We start from the raw sequence: 20,502 nt of genomic DNA, 5'->3' as shown, positions 1-20,502 counted from the left end.
TGGCCGAATGAGCACCGACGGCTGTAGCAGACACACCGGACACAAGCCGCCCGGCAGAGGCCCGGCTCCATTCCCCTGCAGGAGCCTCCAGATCCAGTCCAAAGGGGGAAGAGAGTAGACATGACCTCAGTTTCCCCACGGGAATGCCTGGTCTGACAGCCCCTCACACTGGCCATGTGCTCCCTGCTCCATCAGCCTTTTAAATGCATGTCAGCTGAGCCCCAAAACCACTGTCAGATCCAGGAGCGCCCCTAGTTTCAAGCCTTCAGGGAGGGTGCAGCCCCCATCCAGGATGGGTCCTATGCTTATGCTCAGATCACCACACCCCCAACAACCAGTGCACCTGTCTTGAACTTCCCTGCCAGCCACCACCTGAGAGCCACCTGTGCTGTAGCAGCATCACAACTCAGCCCCCCGTGGTGGATTTCATTGGGCACCAGTGGGGAGCTGGGGGGAAGTGCCCTTCCCAAACCCTCACGGAGCTTGTCCTGCTGCTTTTGCGAAAGACCCTGCAGCCGCCCTCTTGGGGAAAAGAACAATATCGCTTTGACCGGCTGCACATGTGTTTGATGAGATCTCCTTGCCCTCCATTGTACCCTTTCCAAACTGTACAGCATGACATTCGTGAGTCATGAGAGCAAATGAATTGCAGGCATTAAAACAAACAAACAAACATTAGTTGCCTTGACATCAGCACGTGTGATTCTCAAGCTGCAGACAATTCAGATGGAGTCTGGCCTCGATTTAGGAAGGCTGCCTCTGAGCAAATCTGCAGATCTGCAGAAATCTCAGAAGTTAAGAAGGTGAGATTTGGGGGAACAAGCAGAGCAAATCTCGGTTTCTGGCTCACCCGCTTGAATACCTTTCCAGCAAGTCGTGTTGGTCCCCAGCGTTGTCTTCTTGTTCGGAGCATCCCTCAGGGGTGAAGAGCCGCAGCCGCTCTCTGCGAAGGCAGCCCTTTGACTCACCTGTTCGGGGGCCTTTCTTTCCCCTGTGCACAGAGACGTTGGGGCAGCCCCTGAGGATCTGCTCCACCCAGCCTCTTCCAGAGGATCTTCACTTCTCACCAGCCCTGTGAGGTAGGCTAGGCTGAAGCTTGGCGAACAGACCAAGAGGGTCCCTAGCGAGCTTCACGGCTGACTGGTGAGGAATTTTGCACCTGGCTGTCCGCAGCCTTGGCCTGACACTCAAACTGCTGCACCAGTTTGGTTTCCTTAATCAGATACATCCCACAAGTCAAGGCACTGTTACAGTGGCAAGCCAGCCTAAGCCAAGCGTAGCCGCCCTAGGATTGAAGGTCCCAGTAATGGAGGCTCTTCGCCCCCAGTAAGCTTTGGGCTACTGCAAAGGCTGTACCCCCAAGCTCCGGAGAGGGCATTGAACAATGGCTGCCTTCGCAGTGCCCTGTTTTGCTTTGTTTTTCCGATTTATATCCTGCCTTTTTCCTACAAAGGGCTCAAGGCAGCTTACATCATTCTCCTCCTCCATGTTATCTCCACAACAACAACAACCCTGTGAGGCAGGTTGGGCTGAGAGTCTGTGACTGGCCCAGAGTCACCCAGTTGGCTCCTTGGCCGAGCGGGGACTCGAACCCGGATCGCCTGAGTCCCAGTCCCATGCTCCTAACCACTATACCACACTGCCTCTCTGTTTGGAAGGAAGCAAGTTTGGGCCAGATCCCTGACCCTTTTCTCCATGTTTTGGCAGCACCCAGGAGAGCTCTGGGCTATACATGAGTTGACCTGGCCATCGATCCAATTTGAGATGTTTATATAAGAAGTGAGCCAACCAATTAAAGGCAGATGATTGGATATTGATTCTCAGGAGACACTGTCAGGCAAATTGTGTCTGTCCACTATCCAAATGGGGCAGAGTGCCAAGCCCTGGCTATTTATTGGCTAATTACTTCCAGGTTCTATCTATGGTTGATTATAGGAAAACACACACCACAGTTCGTCTTGATTTTTTTCCCATCTGCGGTTAGCAGGCGACATCAGAAATAACCGTTCGAGCTGAGCTCGTGTCCTCGTTAGTCAGGTCAGGGCATCTTTTAAATGATTGGAGGACCATTACTTGCCCTGCTGCCTCAAGGCTCAGTCAGGTATTATCTTTCAGATTTGAGGGCAGATTGAGGAAGGCAGTACAGGAACGTGTGGGACCACATTCTGGGTGCTGTCCTGACGAAATTGCCATGGGCTGGATGCAATCGTCTTGGGGGGGCCGTGGTGTGGGCCCCCTTTCTCACGCCTAGTCACCTGCTGAATGTGCTGAATGAAGCCAAGGCCTTCCTGATGAATGGGCCCCAAGTCGCAGAGCCGGTGGCAAATCCAGCTTCAGTCAGACAGAGCCTTCCTGCTCTCTGAACTTGCCTGTTCCGGGAAGAGAGAACAGCAGAGAGCACTGGCCGTGGATGTGCCCTGCCTGACTTCTCAAGAACCATGCTCCGAAGTCCCGAGGGTCGAGAGCTTTGGTAAGGCCATCTATTGTGGTTAGGCACTAGGACTACTGTCTCCAAAGATGCACCTCTCGTATCTCCCTCTTACCACCCCAGCATGTTCTTTATTATTATTATTATTACATTTTTATACTGCCCATAGCCAAAGCTCTCTAGGCAGTTGACAGCAATAATCATAGAATCATACCCTCAAGTCACCCATCCCACTTCTGCCCAGGCCTGACCCTGCTCAGCTTCCAAGATTAGGCACTTCAGGCTACATGGAAGCTATATGGAGAGCTTGGGTAATAAGAGATCAATATTTGCCAACAGACTGCCTGGTCTTTGGATCCCTCCAAACGGCTAACAAAGCTCTGGGAAGGACTGGGTTTGGTCGACTTCAGAAAAGTTCTGCTTCAGTTTGGGGATCTCTTGAATCTTTCCAAATCAATCTGGGATCAAAGCACAGTCCAACAGAAATCTAAACACTGTAGCAGTACCTCTTGAGGTTCTCCCTGTTTGAGAAGGTCAAGAACATGTGCTAATATTTCCTTTCGGAAGACTCCCAACACATTTCTGGGTTCATTTGTTTCATCTCTGCTTCATGATGAATTTTCCTGGGTAAACCAAGACAGTAGCAGGTCACCTCTCACATAATCATCACTAGGCTGGGAAAGCGTTTCCACCTTCATATTTTGAAGCCCCAAGTAATGTAATGTACAGCTTGTGAAAGAAGGAAGGCAAGGAAAGAGAAATAATACTGTGGGATCCGTTGGACAGAGTAGGTGTTTCATCAAGGGACAAAAACAGAGAAGGAAAGGTGGGGAGCTGGGTAGCTGAGCTAAGGACGTTCAAAGCAACCTTTCCTTCAAGCACCTGTCAAGGGAAACTCTCTGCAGATGCGCATCATGACAGTTGTCCTGCCCTGAAGGCAAGTCCTTGATTGCCTACAGTTGCATGGACATATCAACAAACCGGCTTAGGTGCTTTTCACCCCCACCAGTGGCAGGTCTGTAGTAAAGCCAGTGGGTCCCATTCGAGACCAAACCACCCCAAAACACTTTCCGTTATGACCAGGAACACATAGAAAATGAAATCAATTGATCAATTATTCTGATACACACTGATTATAAAACCTGATAGAGAAGTGTCAACATTCACAAGCATTTATTACGGTGAGCCACTTTCAGACAATTAGCTTCTTCTCAGGGTCTTCATTTTACCTCTGCGTGGTGTCTCTGTGTCAGCAGAAAGAAAAAAACACTCAAGTCTATCTGTTAACATGTTGATACATCAGACAAGAAATGTGCTTCCAAAGGGGCGGTTTCTAACACTCCTCGTCCAAAGGCAGTGCCCCGAGACCCCTTCCAAGACCCCTTCCAGGGGCTTTGCCTGGAAGCCATGAGAGCCAAAGCGAGGCTAACCTGTGCAGCACAGCCATGACCAGGGATTCCTGGTAAAACCTTGATAGAGGCGGGGCAGGGGCGGTATGAGAAGACGAGCCCTTCATTCGGATGGGACACTTGAGAGGGTGAATGAACGGGATGTGAGCAACATCTGTTTGCTAGCCCTCAGCCCGCCCATTCACAGCCGGGAGGTAGGTGAGCACATCCGCCGGTAACGGTCTGCACCTGCTCCCACTCACCTGCCCTGCGCTCTACCTGAGCCCTTGTGGATCGGGTCCCCCACTCGGTCGCCCACCTCCTTTCCAGACACATCCTTAGACCCTGCAGAGCCCCCTGCCCCCGGAATCGGACCATCAGCCTGGCTGGCTGGAGCATTACAGGGAGCTGCTTCCCTTACTGTTTATGCAGGTGAGCTGCCATTCTGTCTAGACCAGTGTTCCCAGTAAAGACTGGCAACAACTCTCCAGAGATCTGGGTATGCAAAGCGGACTGAGCTACAACCCGCCTCGTTGATCCAGGTAGACATACATGGAGTCACCGGCTGGGCTGTAATCCTAAACACTCTCACCTGGGAGTGAGCGCCATGAGGCTGAGTTCTGGATAAAAATGCATAGCATGGTATCATCAGAGGTCTGACAACAACAGTTTCCAGGCTATTGACATCTCTGTGATAGCTGGAGGAACAAGTCTCCAGTTAGTTCACATAATAAATCTGTAGCCTTCCGCTTCCCAATTTGAAGCCCATCTTTCAATAATTACTGTTGCCAAAAATTCATACCCAAACCAATTTCAAGGATCTTCGGCACCTTCTTTCTCTATCTGAATAGAGACATAAATGGGCTAGAAAATGTAATGAGTTTCATTTTGCCCAAGAAAATATGAAAGAGGGTTCAAACTCAAATCTAAATTTTCTAGGGGGCACACCATTATATTACGGTACGTACGAAAGTATTTGAAGCATTGCAGCTACTTAATATATTAATTAAACTCTTGTGGAGGGTAAAATGTTCACAGTAATTCTCTTACACGGTGGCTGGTTGAGCCTTAGAAATCTGAAAATTACATAATACTGGTAATTTTCTTTTAAGCCATTAGGCAGGTCTACTGTTAGCGGATGGACCATTTTCTATTGTAAATGCATCTTTTGTCTATTTGGAGATAACATGGTTTACTGTGAGCTTTCGATGGGGCCCTGATGGGAATGTGCTGGTATCACCCTTGAAGCACCCAGCCACGGTTTTCTCCTCAAATTCTCCTCTTGCCCGTGTTTGCGTGTATGGGAGAAAGCGGCAATTCCATCGCTTTCTCTGTCCCCCTCCTTCATCCATGGACCCAGAGAAAGTGATGGTGGATACGGTGGATTTGGGAAGGGCTGAAGTAGCAACTCATCTGTGTAGACCGATCAACCTCTCTGAGCGAGATGCTGGCATTTCCCACGAGTTCACTGGGGCTTCCTGCCACCTTCACTGTTGAGCGCCCAAAATATTCTTTGACACAAGACATTAAATAGGGTTTAGAGGTTGTATTAATGACTCAGATGTGCGGCTGGAGGGACTTGGTGGATGACACGAAACTGGGATAGCAAATACCTCAGGAACCAAGGACAAAACTGGGAACAATCTGAGCTGCAAGTAGGAATGTGCAATTCAACAGAGACAGGTGGGAAGTTCCACACCGAGGCAAAAATACGAGGCAGGCTCTGGTGCCTGGTGGGGAGATTCCTGGCTTGGCAGCCGGACATGCGAAGAGCATCTTGGCAGTCTGTCGCTCACAAGCTGAGGAGGGTGCAGAAGCACCCAATGAGATTTTAAGCTGTGTTTTCTTTCCATGTACTGTTGTAAACTGCCCTGAAAGCTTGCACTCTTGGGTGGGTGGTAGAGAACGGGGGGGGGGGGGGGGGGGAGGAGGAGACCACCAGCAGCAACAACAAAAGAGCAGTGCTTTCTGAGTCGCCAGGAGTAACAGGACAGCTTTCCTCGTCCTCGCTCTGTCTCAACCGCTGCTCAGCCATTCCTCTTTCTTGTGGGTGACTGGTGTTCTTCTGTGGACATAAGGATTTGGCCCTCAGAGAACTGACCTCGCATCGTGTGCATGCTTCTCAGTTTTTGTAACCTTTTGGATATTCACACTGTCGTACAGTACTTACAACAACACTGCAAGGAAGGCCATATTATCGCCCGCGGATTGGCTCCTGAGTACGTCGGTGCCAGAGATGAGATCTGAGCCTCTAAACGCGCATTCGTGCTCCTTGCTCCCGCTGAAGGCAGCTCGGATCAGTGGCTTTGGCTGCCTCATCCACCAGCTCCAGCTACTGACTGCAAAGAGGGCTGCCCCTGTGCTGCTTCCAGAGCACCTTCTGCAGGAAGAAATATTTCCACACCTACCGCCGTTGCTTTTTCGGCTTGTTAGATGCACGGACCCAAGGAATCAAGCGCTGGCCGGCAACAGACGATCAGCTGGCTTCACACTGAGATGCCCGTGCCTGGAGATCCCATGCCGGTCCTCCTCGGGACATAGTGCTGGCAGACCCCAGAGGTGGAGCTGGAACATAGAAACAGAGTGAGTCAGAAGGGGACTCCGGGGCCATCTAGTCTGACCTCCAGCTCCAGCCAGCTCTGCTCACGACATGCCCACCATGCGCATGTCCAGCCTATCTTTGAACACCAATTGGTGCAACACAGTGAGAGCTAGTTCCATCTCTCTCCGCTCCAGAGCTGGTCCACAGAGGCAAAACGCTCTTATGAATCCCACAGTTAGAGTGAGGGCATTCTGTGAGAGTCAGGGCAAACTTGCTGCCCACATGATGGACCAAAATTACCAAAATCACCTCTCTTCCTTTCCCCACCGAGCTGCATTTCATACATGGGGCGAGCTATCAATTGTACTAATGAGGCCGTTTATACTGATGTTCCATTTACGAAGCAAAAATGGAGGATATTCGTGTGGCTCAGAGGGAGAGCCATTTTCAACAGCATTCCTGCATTGTCCGATATAAAGGCAGGGCGGGGGGTGAAATGCAACTTCAGAAGGAATGATTTGGAAGGAAGCTACAGTTCTGCCACTGTTCCTTCTGCTTCGAGCCATCTAGCATGATTGAACTTCTTGCCCAGGAATGTCAGCCTGGGACACCCCCCCCCCCACAGGGGACCCTGCCCAGCTTTCTTGCAAAGGCAAAGGGCTGTTTCTTGGGCACGAGGAGCATGTCCTGGGTCATGAATGAGCGGGGAAGATCTGCACATCTTTCCACTGGCTTCCTCCTGCTTTTCTGCACCCTGTCCAGCTCCCCCAGAGTGACCCCGGATTTCATCCGAAGCTGTTCGTTCTGCTGAGGTTAAGCTCCCACTGATGCAAAGAACACCATGCCTTTTTATTTAACGTCAGATCTGTTGGTATCCATGATTCGCTTACATTAAAAATAAATGCCTAAGCAATACCCAGATGTAAGCCTTCGAGCACATTCCTAGCCACATTTCAGCAAAAAATAATTCTACAACTGCCAGCAAGGCCATCTGGGGCTTGCTGGAAACTGTAGGGGATTTATCTGTCCAAATATGATAAAGGCTATAAACATTATAGCCTTAAAGCTATAACAGAATGTGGGATAATGTTTGAGAGAGACGATGGCATGGTGGCAAGGAAAAGGCACGGCCGGCCGCTGTGGGGGAAAGACATGTTGGGGCAGGTGCTGGCAACCCCCGGAGGGAGCTCCGGAGAGGGGGGCTGTGCCGCTGAAGTCCCGATGCAAAATCCTCTTGCGTGGGGGCTCCGTGTCTCAGGCAAGGGACAAGTCCTTCCTCAGCGGCTTGCAGGGCGCGTCCTCAATAAAACCCTGCCTGGGTTTCTGATGAGAGGGACCGGGACCCTTCCTTCAGGGCGTGTGGGGATCCAGGGCTCAGCCAGCAGCAAGCGCTTCCTGCCTCGATCCCTCTCCCTGAGCACTGCCCTGGAGCCCTGCTGCAGAAGGTCCTGCGGGGCAGCGAAAATGGACCCCTCCCACCCCCCGCTGCTTGTGACATGTGCCTGGTATGAGAGGAGAGCCTGCTCTTCTGCTCCCGGGCAGCACAGCCCCTCTGTGTTCCTCCAGCTTCCCAGCTCTGGCCAATGACAGAGGTGGCTGCTCGTCTCGCGTCGTCAGGGCATCCTGGCACCTCTGGCCCTGTCCATGGGGGGGTCGAGGAGGAAATCATGCTGAAGCTGCCTGAGCCCGTTCCACTATGGCTAATTATGATGGGGTGTAATTATGGGTCAGGAAGCCATTTACTCACTGTCATAACAGAGCTATTCCTTAAAATAGCCTTCAGCTGGCCACAGATCCATCCCGAAGGCGGATGCTCTTACCGAATGAACAGCAAGGACTGTGCCGTTCCCTGGAAGGTGACTCATTGGCTCTTATGAAAATTGCTGGGCCATCTGAAAGGCACAGCTGGCAAAGAAGGGCTCAGCAGGTGGCCGAGAAAGGTTCCTCCGGCACGGACACCGCACCAAACACTCCGCACCCGTGCGGCTCACACCCTGGAGCAAGCAGCCGTAGGTCCCACGGGGCGGTCGCCGTGACCGGGCTGCTGCCAGGACTCCCCCGTGAAGATCCCAAGTGGCCGAAGGCAGCCGCCATCTTGCTTTGCTCTGGGCATCATCTCCCTCAAGAGTGGCGCCAAGACCCTCAGGACTTTCTATCCAGCTGTGCAGCCAGAGTCTTCTTTTCTACAGGACTTCAGCCGAAGGAGCCTGGGGAGCTGACAGCATCTTCTGCATGAGAGCACCGTTTGCGGAGGAACTGACATGGGAGGGCACAAGCGGACACGAAGCCCCAGATCCTCCACCTGTCCCTTTCACGGGTGCCTCAGTCCCAGGAGGTTTTTGTCCACGCGCTGCCTTTGTGTGGGAAGCGTGTTCTGGTTTGGTTGAGGCTTGGTCCCTCATTTTGTCTTTCACCAGGACTCAGCTCCCAACTCAGAGTCGTCAGAATTTACATCTCTGTGTGGGAGACTATTCGCCCGTGGACACAGAAACACACCTGCTTGTTTGTTTCACCTGCATCCACTCCTGTTACACACACTGCAGATTTCTCTGTATGAGCCACCGCTTCACTGGACGTCTGCTTCCCGGTGTTCTGTGGGCCTGGGATTGGCTCTTTACAGCTCCTTTCCCCTCAGAGTTTGCCCTTCCTTGCCTTTCTGAGTGTTCCCTTTTACGACCACAAGCATAGCAGAATGGCAAAAATTACATGTGCAATTTCCAGATAATAGCCTGCTTTCCTTGCTCTAATAGGCTGCAGAAATGGTTGCAAAGCATGGGAGAGCCCTGGAAGGGCCAGGATCCACGTGCAGGATCCACAGTGGGTGAGGAACCACAAGTCCGCAGGAGAGATGCCTGCAGCTGCTGTGTGCAGCCGAGGCTGGCTACCCTACGGTGGGGCTAAGCAGGTTCTGGGGCACCTCTCTTTATCCCGAGCGTGTCAAGCCCTCTTGGCTTTTAAATCAGGGCGAGAGAAATGATTGCTGAGAAAATGGTGGCAGCGCCGCGCAAGAGGTGGGGTGCTTTCCATGAAGAGCAAGTGCCGAGGGCTGAGGGATGCCTGCTTTTCCACAAAAACGGTTGCAAAAGGGACCGGGAGAGAGAACCTGAGAAAACGAATGGGATCGAGAATGGGATGCCGTAAGGTGGAGCAGGGCAAGGCAGACTGATGGGGAAAGAGCGCCTGAGCTGCAACGCTTTGTTGCAGGACCTGGTTCTCATCCTCTATTTTGTTGTGCCCAGCAGCACCAGCAGATTCCGCATGGGATGCTGTTCTCTGCTTTGCTTTCAATGGCAGCAATCAGATGCTTTTAAAAAGAGAGAGAGAGAGAGAGAGACAAAGCGGTGCTTTTTTCCCCAGACTGAAGTGGCAGGTTCATGAAGAGCTTTTAGATGGCCTCTCGAAAAGGAACTTCGGAAAGACTGCCTTTCAATGTGATGGTTTACGGTGTCCAAGGACAGTACAAAGGGACGGACAGAAAGCTCCCGATCAATGGGCCAAGGGGGAGCAGATGGAAAAAGGGAACACACTGGATACCACAGCCCCCTCTCCCCGCTTGCCTTCTTGGCAGCAGGAGGCCTGGGCGGACTTTCTCCTCCACGTGGAGGCAGAGCGAGCCACGTGTGGCCATCTCGGCAAGAAGGCTCAGACCAGCTTCTGAAGATCAGAGAAAATCGTTCATCCCTCCAGCCTCTTCATTTGCAAGGCTTTGAGATGCGGGCGCCTTGGCCACCCCAGCAGGGAGCGGTGTGCCCACCCTCCTCTGCGGCCGCTGTAATCCCCGGGGTTCACGAAGAAGGGCTGTTAGCTCTGTTGCAAGTCTCCTGCTCTGGTGTCTAGCACAGCCTGGAGAAAGGCATGGCTCTTTCCGCTCTCCCTTCCAGGCCTTAAGTCGTGAGCTTGTGCATTTCCCCCCTTAACACCCAGCCTTCCAGGTGGCAACACTTTACAGGCTGCCTTTCAAAGCCCATGCCTGTGCCTTCAATTAGATTATAAACCAGGAGAGAGACTCAAATGAAGACTAATCTTTGCGGAGAGCTTCTCAGGCTGGCGAGGCGAGCTTTCTGCAAGGAGGAATCCTTGTGTCTGGCAGCCACACCAAGCAGAGTCTGCCTCCCAGAGCTCAGCACAGAGGGGTGTGCGGAGCAGGGGGCTGCGGCTTCCCACCCCGCAAGCGATCCATCAAAGCAGCTCGGCAGAGCATCCCGGGGGACAGCAACTGCTCAAGGCACAAGAACCCTCGGAGACGGTGGAATGAGCTGCGGGGCGAAATTCAGTTTCACGTCTGTCCATGAGAAGCTGGGAGCTGCTGAAAGACGAGGCATTTTAGAGGCGGAGGGGGACAGTTCAGACTCAGTGGGCCCAAAGCCTGGCCGACTTGTGTGTCTTATCCACCTGGAGACTAATTAATGTGGAATAGAAGTTAAAGGAAGAAATAGGATGGAGGTGGGCAGGGGAAGTTGTCTGCAAGTGGCTAGAATGCAGCACGAGAAGGCGAGATATGAAGGCTTTGCTATAGCAACCGAATGGAAGATCAACTGGTGGAGGCCAAGGGGCCCCTCAGGGAAGGCAGGAGGCCCGCAGCTCAGTCGCAGAATGCCTGCCTTGAACCCGGAGCGCCCTGGCTTCGTGCCAGGCCAGTGGTGCAGCTAGGTCCACGGATTCTGACCAGGTCTGCTCTTCCGTCTTTGGCAGCAGCTGGATCTTCAGGGATGGAGGGGTGTTCATGGCAGAAAATAAGAGATGGATGGACTCCATAAAGGAAGCCATTGCCCTGAACTTAGAAGAGCTGAGCCGGGTTGTCACAGACAGGAGATTCCTGGGGTTGCCATAAGTCTGAGATTACTTGATGGCACATAGCGCTCCAATCTGTGCATGGAAGCGCTTCAGCCTGCTGGGTGAGTGGATTTGTCTGTGTGGGGGGGGGGGGAGGTTCCGCAGAAAATAGCCAATTTTCTCTCTCAGAGATGCACATGGAATTGGTGCCACATCATCTCCAGAGGCGCCTGGATAAATTTTCAGACCAATCCAGGATGAAATAGACTTCCATCCCAGCGTCCCTGCAGAGAAGCTCTCAGAACAAAAGTCTGTCCTGTGAGAACAAGAGTTCAGAAAAGAACTCAACTGGTGGTAGATGAGGGATGCATCCTGATAAGACTGTTTTTCTAATGCTTGAGGCATGGAGAGACAGAATTCACAAGATATAAATAGTAAGATGAATCAATATAACCTTGACTTCCATTCCAGAAGAGTTCAGAGAGTGTGTGGTTTGGTTTGCCACTGGATTTTGCTAGTCCACAAAATCTTGCTTCTAAGAAAGTGAAAAATAAATGCATCTCCTTGAATTTTTAGTCCCGATCGCTTCATATTTTCCTGACCGTATTAACAGATGTCTGCAGATGAATACAGGCAGTATGATTAACATTGTTCATATGGTGGGATTCAGAAAATGGAGAAAGGAACTCATCAAATCACATTTTCTATTAAATGGAATCATTTTGTGTTCTGTTGGAGCCGGAAGTCTAACCAGAAAGAACCAGTTGCCACCCTCAGCTCCCAGCTGACAATTACTGCTTTATTGTTGTGAATGAATCATGTTTTAATCAAACACTTGTATTTGTATTAGCATATCTGAAAATCTATTTACATAAACAACACAACCTACATATATATTAAGTCAGTTATGAAATGGTAAGGGTCATGTAGAAATTAATTCCCTGCCAGTTCCTATGCTGAGTTTTAAAAGGGATTTTTTAAAGCAAATCCTTCAGTTCATAAAAGCTGTTGATGCAGGTACCTGTCTGAGTTTCCTGTGCGGTAACATTAACGACAGGAAGAGATGCTTAAACATCAGGCAGTGCATGTTCAGCTCCTGAAAACTGGACTAGTGAACTAAAAATAATACCACTTAATTTGGATTTAATTTAATTTACCAAAGAAATGGTCTTATTCAGGAAAGAATGCTGGTTAGCAAAGTTACAACTGTGTCACAAAACAAGTTCTGGAAATGAATTTTGCCATGCGAGAAAAGTGTCCAACTTTCAATAAGGATGAATGAAAAGGCCCTGTGTTTTCCTACACAGACGTGCTCCAATCCAGGAAGGGACCCTCACCCAGGTACAAAAAGACGCTTGTATGCATGAACCCACAGCTGGAGGAAGGACCACATGTGAGGGAGGGAGGGAGGGAGGGAGGGAGGGAGACTTTTCCACCTGCACCTGGGCTCATTATGCTCCCAAGATACCAAGGCCAAATTTGTGCTTCTTAATTGCTAATGGAAAAGAAGCTGTTGGAACCTACAGACACCACACCACACCCATTAAAAATAAATTCTACTGCTCATGACTTGGATCTATTTAAACGGATACATTTCACCACTGAAACATAGTCTGGAGTTAGAATGCAGGATGGAATTGTCCAGAAGTGGAAGGGGAAACACTTCCACTTTTAAAATGTAGAAAGAGCAAGTTTTTAGCCCTAACATGTTGATTTTTGCAATGGGAGGGCATTTCTGTGCACTTGGTGTCTCTTCCTCTGGTAGGCCAGGTCCAAACCAGGGAGGTTCTTTTCAGGACAAAGGGCTGGGCACTGGAACACTCCTTCTCTGTCCAAATATCGTGCTGCATTGCTTTTGGTGTGCACACAGTCATGTGTACAAAAAAAAAAAAAAAGCACGGGAAAATTTGCGGGTGTCCCTGAGGGGGGCTTGGGAACTAAGTCTGAAGAGCAAGACCAGCCTTCCAGGTTCCAGCATGTGAAGGGAGAAGTCGCACTCAACGGCCAGGATCATGTCACAAAAGACCGTTGCAACACTATCAGTGGGACAGAATTCCTGGAGAGCTGAAGCAGCCACAGGAAATCACGACCAAATTGTGCACTGGACGTGTTTTGGTGGAAAGCCGTCACCAGGTCCTGTTTTCCCTGATGCCTGGTGGGCCTTCCCATCGGAGACACAGGTGCCCATCATGACTGGCTGAACTACGGAGCTGTCCGTTCAGGCAGAGTTCTCGTCTCTGGTTTGCTGAGACACGACGGCCTGCTTGCAGGGGAAATTCTCCTCCCAGGCATGCCTGAAAGGGGCTGACAGGGACTGCAGCGCATGGCTCCCAGAGACCTCCGGCCTCCAGCACACGCCCAGCAGGGACCTGAGCTCCGAGCGGAAGCTCTCGTTCAGCCAGCAGTAGATGAAGGGGTTGTAGCAAGTGCTGCTCATGGCGAACCAGTGGAAGGCGAAGTAGAGGGCGTTGTTGCTGTGGATGGCCTTGCCGGACAGCAGGACCAGGTAGCAGTTCAAGGGGAACCAGCAGACCGCGAAGACCACCACGACCAGCATCAGCATCTTGATGGTCATCTTCTTCTTCCGCTGATGGGCGTGGTACTGCTCCATGGTCACGTCACCGATCGCGTTCCTCATCCAGAGCTTCTTGGCGACCATGGTGTATGTGATGGAGATCACCAACAAAGGCAGCACGTACAGAAGGACGAAGGTGGTTAGATCCAGGTACTTCCAATAAAGGTCGGTCGGGGCAGGGAAGTTGGAGAGGCAGGCCATCCGATGAGTTCTGTTGCTGAAAGAGCAGAGAAGTTGTTCCTTTAGGTGGGCTTACCAGGTCGGAGGTGACCGACCCAGCACCTCGCAACGCACCCAGTCTAAGACCCTCCTTTAACGATAACCTGTGACACGGAGCAACGTCTGCCGTCTTCTTTCCTAAAACCTTCCCTGTCACATCCCTGCTTTGTCTCTGGCATAACCAGATGGGAGGGGGAATGAGCCATCTCCTAGACCTTAACAATTGCACAGCAGACGAAATTTAGCTGCAGCCGTTTGTCATGCGAGGCTGAGAAAAACTAGACCTGTGCAAAAACTGTTTCTGTGCAAAATGCCAGTTCTCTTTCACTCTGCTCTCCATCTTTTATTTTTCAAAGAGGGAAAAAACGGAGCTGCCGCGGCTCAAGCTCACCAAGACCAACGTTTGGCCCACCCTGTTGTTGACATACTAGGCAAGCCCCTTAGAATATGCTTACTTCAAGCACAACCGGTGTACTTATGCTGGAACACCAGCTTCCTCCTCTCCCCTTGGCAGCCTCCAGCTATTTAATTTTTAATCTGCATATTTTAATTCTGAAATGGAACTTCAGGACCTCAGTATCCTGGAATACATCTATGATTCAGTTTTTAGGCCCTCCCTTCCATGGTGGCTTCAGCTTTAAGCCTGGTGCCTCACATGTCCCCTGGGCCTGAAAAACTTGTCATCAGTGTGAATTCCAGCACTGGTGTATCTCTGGGTTTTTGCAACTGGGTTCTGCAGTTCTGGGGACACCCAGCATTGCATGGCAGCGGAGAGCAGTGGCCAATGGACAGCGGAACGGCTGGCCGAGAGGCAGCTCTGGCTCACTCACCTCTCCGGCTGCATGGCCAACACTGCTCGGCGCATGCAGAGTGCAAGGCGTGGCTGTACTACTCACGAGCCTCTTTCTTCCACTCACCCATACGGGACCCATATCAGCTTCTGGTAGATCGCATGGGGCAGAGAGAAGCAGCTGGCCATCACCCAGATGACGATGATACAGATTCCGCCTTTCACAATGGACATTCGGGGCTTCAGCGGATGGACGATCACCTAAAGACGTCGCCAGAGTAAGAGGAATGTCACTGCTTTTGCTGATCCACAAGCCTCTACCCAAAACTACATCCTGTTCGATCAGTAGGACTCATATATCTTGAGGGCGTAAGGCTGAAACGAAACCAAAGCGAGGGGGGACCTTTCAGCCAAAGTAATTTGGGGAGGGGGCACTGCTTACAGGGGCTCTGCGAGGGGGTAACACAGCCTTGCCCTCGCTTGGAATGGGCTTTGTTGGCATCACATCTCCTGGACACACTTGCAGGCCATTTCAAAACCAAACGCCCGTTTTGGCCAAAGCTGCCTTTGAAGCACGGCTACAGGAAATGCAGACACGGGTTTTGACTGCGATGCCCCTCGCGCTCTTGTCTCAGATTCGCAGGACTCGTCATTTCCAGCTGCCACTCCAAATCTTGGACTCGCCTCTCCCCACCACTGCGGCCTCGATGTCCAAAGGTCGCACAGCCCTTCCCGTGTCACTAAGATTTGGACGGGCTTAAATCCTTCTGCCTGCAGAATCTGTCTTTGCCTGGTGCAGAATCAGGAAGCTCGCACGCCGGGCGGGCGCTTACCTGGTGGCGGTCCAGAGCAATAGCAGTGAGGGTCAGCACGGAGACATGGACTGAACAGTACTGGACAAAGCGACTTATGTGACACATCAGCTTTCCAAAAATCCAGGTACTACTGACAAACCGCACCTACGAGGGGATAGCAGAGCATAAAAACATGTCGAATGAGAATCAAAGCCGTTTGCCTCTCTACTGACTTTCCATCCCACATTTTCTCTGAAAGGATCGAGGCGGTTGGACGGCTCTCCTCCATTTTTCCTCACACCTTCATAAAAAGGCTGGGAAAAAGGACCTGGTTGTCATTGCCCGGTGAGCTTTCACAGTCCGTGTATTCTGAAATGCGCAGCCACGGACGAGCCCGTCAGGTGTCGGTGCTGACCTCCCTCTCAAAAGCACCCTGAAGTCCTTTCTCTGCCGCACAAAGCGGTTACAGATCTTGCAGCAAATACGGGCCTCCCATATTGTCAGCTAAGCAGCTTGGGATGCAGCCTGAAGGGCGCCGGCCGGGCAGGGCTGGTCAGGAGCCTTTTTTCTTCTGCCGGTCACTCATTCCACTTCTTTTCTGCAATGGGGAAGGCATTAATGGTTCCGCGGTGCAACTGGGCTGAGCGAGCCCACAGGGCTGGGTGCAAAGCTCCCCATTTTGGGTGGAAGCTCCTCCCCTGATCATTGTGATAGTTATGTAATCTCAGCTGGCCCCCTCCCCAGTTCCTTGAAAGCACTTCTACGGTCTGGGACATGGCTGCACATGCCCCTCCTTAAAAGAGAGGGTAAGACGTCACTGCACCCAGTGGGGTGTGAGGTTCAGCTGCTGGGAAGACTGGGATTCGGGCGGCCGGCTGAGACTGCGCATCAACCACAAGTGTGACACATGCCAGGAGCTGTGCGCTGGATAAGAAAATGAGAGCTTCACAGGAGCCGAGAACGGGCGCCTGCTGGAGCTCCTTCCACCACCAGCAGAAACAGGGAGGCCTCTGCAGACAGGTGAGAGCCCCTCCCCATCCTCCTGGGCCCCCGCAGCCATCTTGGGCACGGGCACGGCCTTTGGGCAGGTGTGAGTAAAACCCAACAGGCCGAGACAGACCTTTGGGGGACATGCACCGGTTCCCCCCACCCTCGGGAAAGGGCAAGTCGGCCGCTTCTGAGGAAATGTACCCTGGCCCATGAAAGTTTACACTGCAATGAAATGGATGCTCTGCAAGACTCCACAAGACTCTGATGCATCTGTGTTCTTATCCCCTTGGAATGTTATGCATAGAAGGCTACTAGAAACACGGAGATGGACAGATGATTGAGAGATGATGGGCAGGCAGACCAATAAACACGTAGATAAGAAGCTATTAGTCGCCTAATATTTCGTGGGGCTTTTTGGTACCAAAGAAAGAAATGCACTATGCAATTCAAAGCAGCCACTTCAAAACAGGAGGGAAGGCACTTTGCATATGGCCAGAGAAACTTTTGCCTACCGTTGCTTCTCTTGTTCTACAGCTGATCTCTCCACATCCAACTGGTTTTATGAGCTGGTGTACCTTGGTTCTAGATTTACATCCTAGTGACTCAGCTGCTGCTAATTATTTTTGTTAAATTTTGGAAGGGAGGGAGGGAGAGTGAGCGAGCAAGCAAGCAAGCAAGCAAGCAAGCGACCTGTGGACATGATTCTTCTTAATCTCTCAACTTCACCCTGAACACCGGCACCAGCCCACAAAGGTGGCTCCCCCAGTGCCCCAGAAGCCCTGTGCAGAGACATCCGGGTCCTTCTGAAGGCCCTGGCCACGGGAGCGGCTCCCGCAGCGGCTTACCAGTGTGAACGGCGTGTTCAGGACGGTGATCATGATGTCCGCCACGGCCAGGTTGACGATGAAGAGGCTGGTGGCCGAGTGCATCCTCTTGTTCTTGACCACCACGTGGCACACCACCACGTTCCCGAAGAGCGAGATGCAGATGATGACGGAGTAAGCCACGATGAGCAGCGCCTGCACCGTCCGGCTCTGGGACTCCCCTTCGTAGCGCGTGCCGCTGTCGAAGTCGCCCATGTTGTCCACGTCCAGGTCCTGGTAGAAGGAGGAGAGGTTGTGGAAGGCATAGAGGCGCGGCAAGAAGTAGGTGCCGTTGGGCCCCACCGCCTGGCCGAGCGGCTTGGAGGCGTACTGGGAGGGGAGCCACAGGCGCCTGCTCATGGCTGCGTGCACTCGACCCTCGCCGGCGAGCAAATGCGCCCCGGGCGCACGGCGCTGCTCTCGAGCGGCTCCGGAGCGACGCCTCTTCTGCGCTCTCCGCTCCCGAAGGACAGCGGCGCCCCTCTGCTCGGCGCTCGTCCCGTCTGCGCTGCTCCTTGAGGATCCGTGACGATCTTCCAGGGATGCTGGAGACGCCAACCGCTCCCCTCGCGGAAAGTTTCCAGCGAAACGCGCCTGCCCCGGCACCTGCCCGCTTCCCCAGCTGCCGCGGCCGCTTCTTCAGTTCCTCCGCCACAGGTGTCCCTGGAAGCACGCGAGCCCCTTCCCCGCCAAGGATCGCGCTTCGGTGCCTCCCAGCGGGGCTGGCCAGCCGTCCCGGAGCAAACGGCAGGGTGCAAGCCGGCGCCGGCCGGAGGCATCAAGCTCCGCGCCGCACCGCCAGCCTGCCGGGGAGCGCTTGGCGGCGTCTTCTCCGCGCCTGCCGCGGCCGCAAGGAAGCGCGGCGCACGGAAAGGAGAGGGGTGCAGCCGGCTCCGCTCATGCGGCAGCCAGGCGCCAGGGGCGTCCCTTCCAGTCGTTGTCCGCTTGCCGCCTACCGGCGTCCACGCACGGGCAGGGTCTTGCCTCGGGCGCCAGCTCGCCGCTTGCGATCGGGGCCGCCCCGGACCCTCCGAGGTGCCGGAGCAGGAGAGGAGCAGGGCGGCCCGAGCCCCGGCCGGAAAGTTGGGCAGCCGCTGGAGGGGGCCGCGCCGTGCCGGGACGGAGGGCGGCTGGCGAGGCCGGCCCTGGCGCGCCCCTCCGCGCACTAGCCCGCGCGGCGGACGGCTCGCCCCCCTGCCGACGCACGTGGAGACCAGCGGCGGATGAGGGGCTTCCGAGTGGCGCCCACGTGCCGAGCAGGCGGGGCTGGCGCACGGGGGCGCTGCGGGGGCGTGCGCGTCGGCTCCAGGGGCTCCGGTGCCCCCGCTGCGGCTGCCCCTGGCGCTCCAGCGCGCCCTCGGTCTGGCCTTCGGTCGACGGGTGTCCAAGTGACCCGCTGGCGCGCTCAGGCCGCTTCCTGCGCCAGGCTGAGCTCACAGCCACCCTCCTTCCTGCCTGCGGAGGCGAGGGGCCCACGCGAGTCCTGGAGCTTGCCCCCCCGCCAGCCTGCCAGGCACCGAAGCCACCGGAACGGATGGCCTTGGGGGCGCGCGTGGAGGCCTGGCCAGGCGCCGTCCCCCAGTCCACTCGCCCAGAGGCCGTGATGGGCTGGCTGCTCGAGAACGACCCGCAGAGCCCGGCAGTCGGTCCGGCGCGCCGCAGGCGGCCCCCCGCTCCACCTGGGGTTTCAGGGGACACCGCGGTGGGACCAACTGGTCTTCCCCTCCGCACAGCCTTCGAGAGGGACAGCTTTTCTCCCTTTCATGCTTTTCCATTTTCGGGGACCATCTTTCACAATCCCAGGGCACATTTGAAGTGGCAGTCCATGGCTGCTCACCCCACTTTAAAAAAGCGTCCCAAATTTGTGCTTTTTGGAGGGAGGGTAAATGTATGTTTTGCAATTATTTTTATAGTTGGGCTTGTGCAGGTGTGGAGGGAAAGGTGCCCAGAATGACAACAGCCTGGACCTGATGCTGCAGGAAGTTTCTCTTGCTTTAAAAATGGTCGTGCTAAAAAAATAATTAAAACACATACACGGGGAGGGGTAGGAGGGGGGGGCACAGAGAGAGAGAGCCGGGGAGGGAGAGAAAGAGAGAGCACAAAATGCTACACAAAACAGATTCAATCAGACACACACACACACACGCCCAGAATTATAGGGGAGGGGAAAGCTCACCCGCATCTTGTGTAGCAGATGCAGTGGGAAACATCAGCTGATCGCTTCCGTCTGAGCCATACCTAACTGTCCTTGAATGAGGGCTGAATGGCAGAGAGGCTGCACATCGCCTGTTTCCCGACTGCCCCCGAGATCAGTGCGGGTTGGCCCATCTGGTTTCAAGGCTCTCCCGCAATGGGAAGGTTTTAATGAAGGGCACGATCCATGTGTACCTAGAATGGAAAGGGTCGGCCAGGCTGGGCGGTCCAGCCATGGCAATGGCTCTGTATGTTGGGACTTGGCTCTTAACTGGGGATCTCTTTGCCCCTTCCTAATTTGGAAGATACTTTCCCCCTGGAGGCCTGCCCTCCCCCCTCCAGCAAAAGCCCGGAAAGCATTCTTGACACGCCTTTGCCTGCCTCCAGCGCTGTCCAGATCCACCCCTCCAAATCTGCAGCGTTGTTCCCAAGATCCCGCACAGCGTACGCTGGATGTATTTGGAGACATTTGCAGCACAGACATGCGGATTCAAAGTGCATTCTCTGCTCTCCTACATGATCCCGCTTTCCATCAAAAACACAGTGCTTTGCCATTCTGGTTTTATGCATTTTTGTGCAGCATTTATACTCCTCCTTTCAGCCAGAAAGGCTCCTGGAGCAGCTTACAGATCCATTTTTCAAGAAATAAAATGAACTTTAAAACCTTTTGCATTGTTTACGTAGGCCAATTAGTGCATCCAGTAGCTCTGGCTGGATTTGAATGAGAGCATTAGACGGCCGAGGCGAGTCTCCCACTGTCTGCCACGTTGGCTACCGATTACCAAGAATTAATTTCCTGGCATTTGCCAGTCTGTGAGTGCTCGGATGCTGAGAACAGCCCTTCCGTGCAGCATCCAGTCCTAACACCTTGGCCAGTGCTGCCCAGCCTCCAGACCGTCGCTTGGTGTTCGTCTGGAATAATTCCTGGTACAAGAAGCAGGGCTTGC

At 53.2% G+C, this 20,502-nt stretch overlaps 1 protein-coding gene across 2 annotated transcripts; it reads right to left on the bottom strand.

Moving 5' to 3' along the window:
* Window positions 1-13,279: 13,279 nt before the first annotated feature.
* GPR83 (G protein-coupled receptor 83) lies at window positions 13,280-19,640 on the bottom strand. 2 transcript variants are annotated; one of them, XM_044437867.1, is made up of 5 exons: window positions 19,539-19,640; window positions 17,345-17,596; window positions 15,549-15,674; window positions 14,843-14,976; window positions 13,280-13,923 (listed from the first exon to the last, which is right to left on the bottom strand). In XM_044437867.1, the coding sequence occupies exons 1-5, from the start codon at window positions 19,542-19,544 to the stop codon at window positions 13,350-13,352; spliced, it is 1,092 nt and encodes a 363-aa protein (XP_044293802.1). In that variant the 5' UTR covers window positions 19,545-19,640; the 3' UTR covers window positions 13,280-13,349. The 2 variants fall into 2 exon arrangements, with proteins under 2 accessions (XP_044293802.1, XP_044293801.1); XM_044437866.1 differs by lacking the exon at window positions 19,539-19,640 and having other exon boundaries at window positions 17,345-17,722.
* Window positions 19,641-20,502: the final 862 nt, after the last annotated feature.

This window comes from Varanus komodoensis, unplaced genomic scaffold, assembly GCF_004798865.1.
Source record: "Varanus komodoensis strain SLA01 unplaced genomic scaffold, ASM479886v1 scaffold31, whole genome shotgun sequence".
Classification (NCBI taxonomy): Eukaryota; Metazoa; Chordata; class Lepidosauria; order Squamata; family Varanidae; genus Varanus; species Varanus komodoensis.
This window is presented reverse-complemented; position numbering and strand designations above follow the sequence as displayed.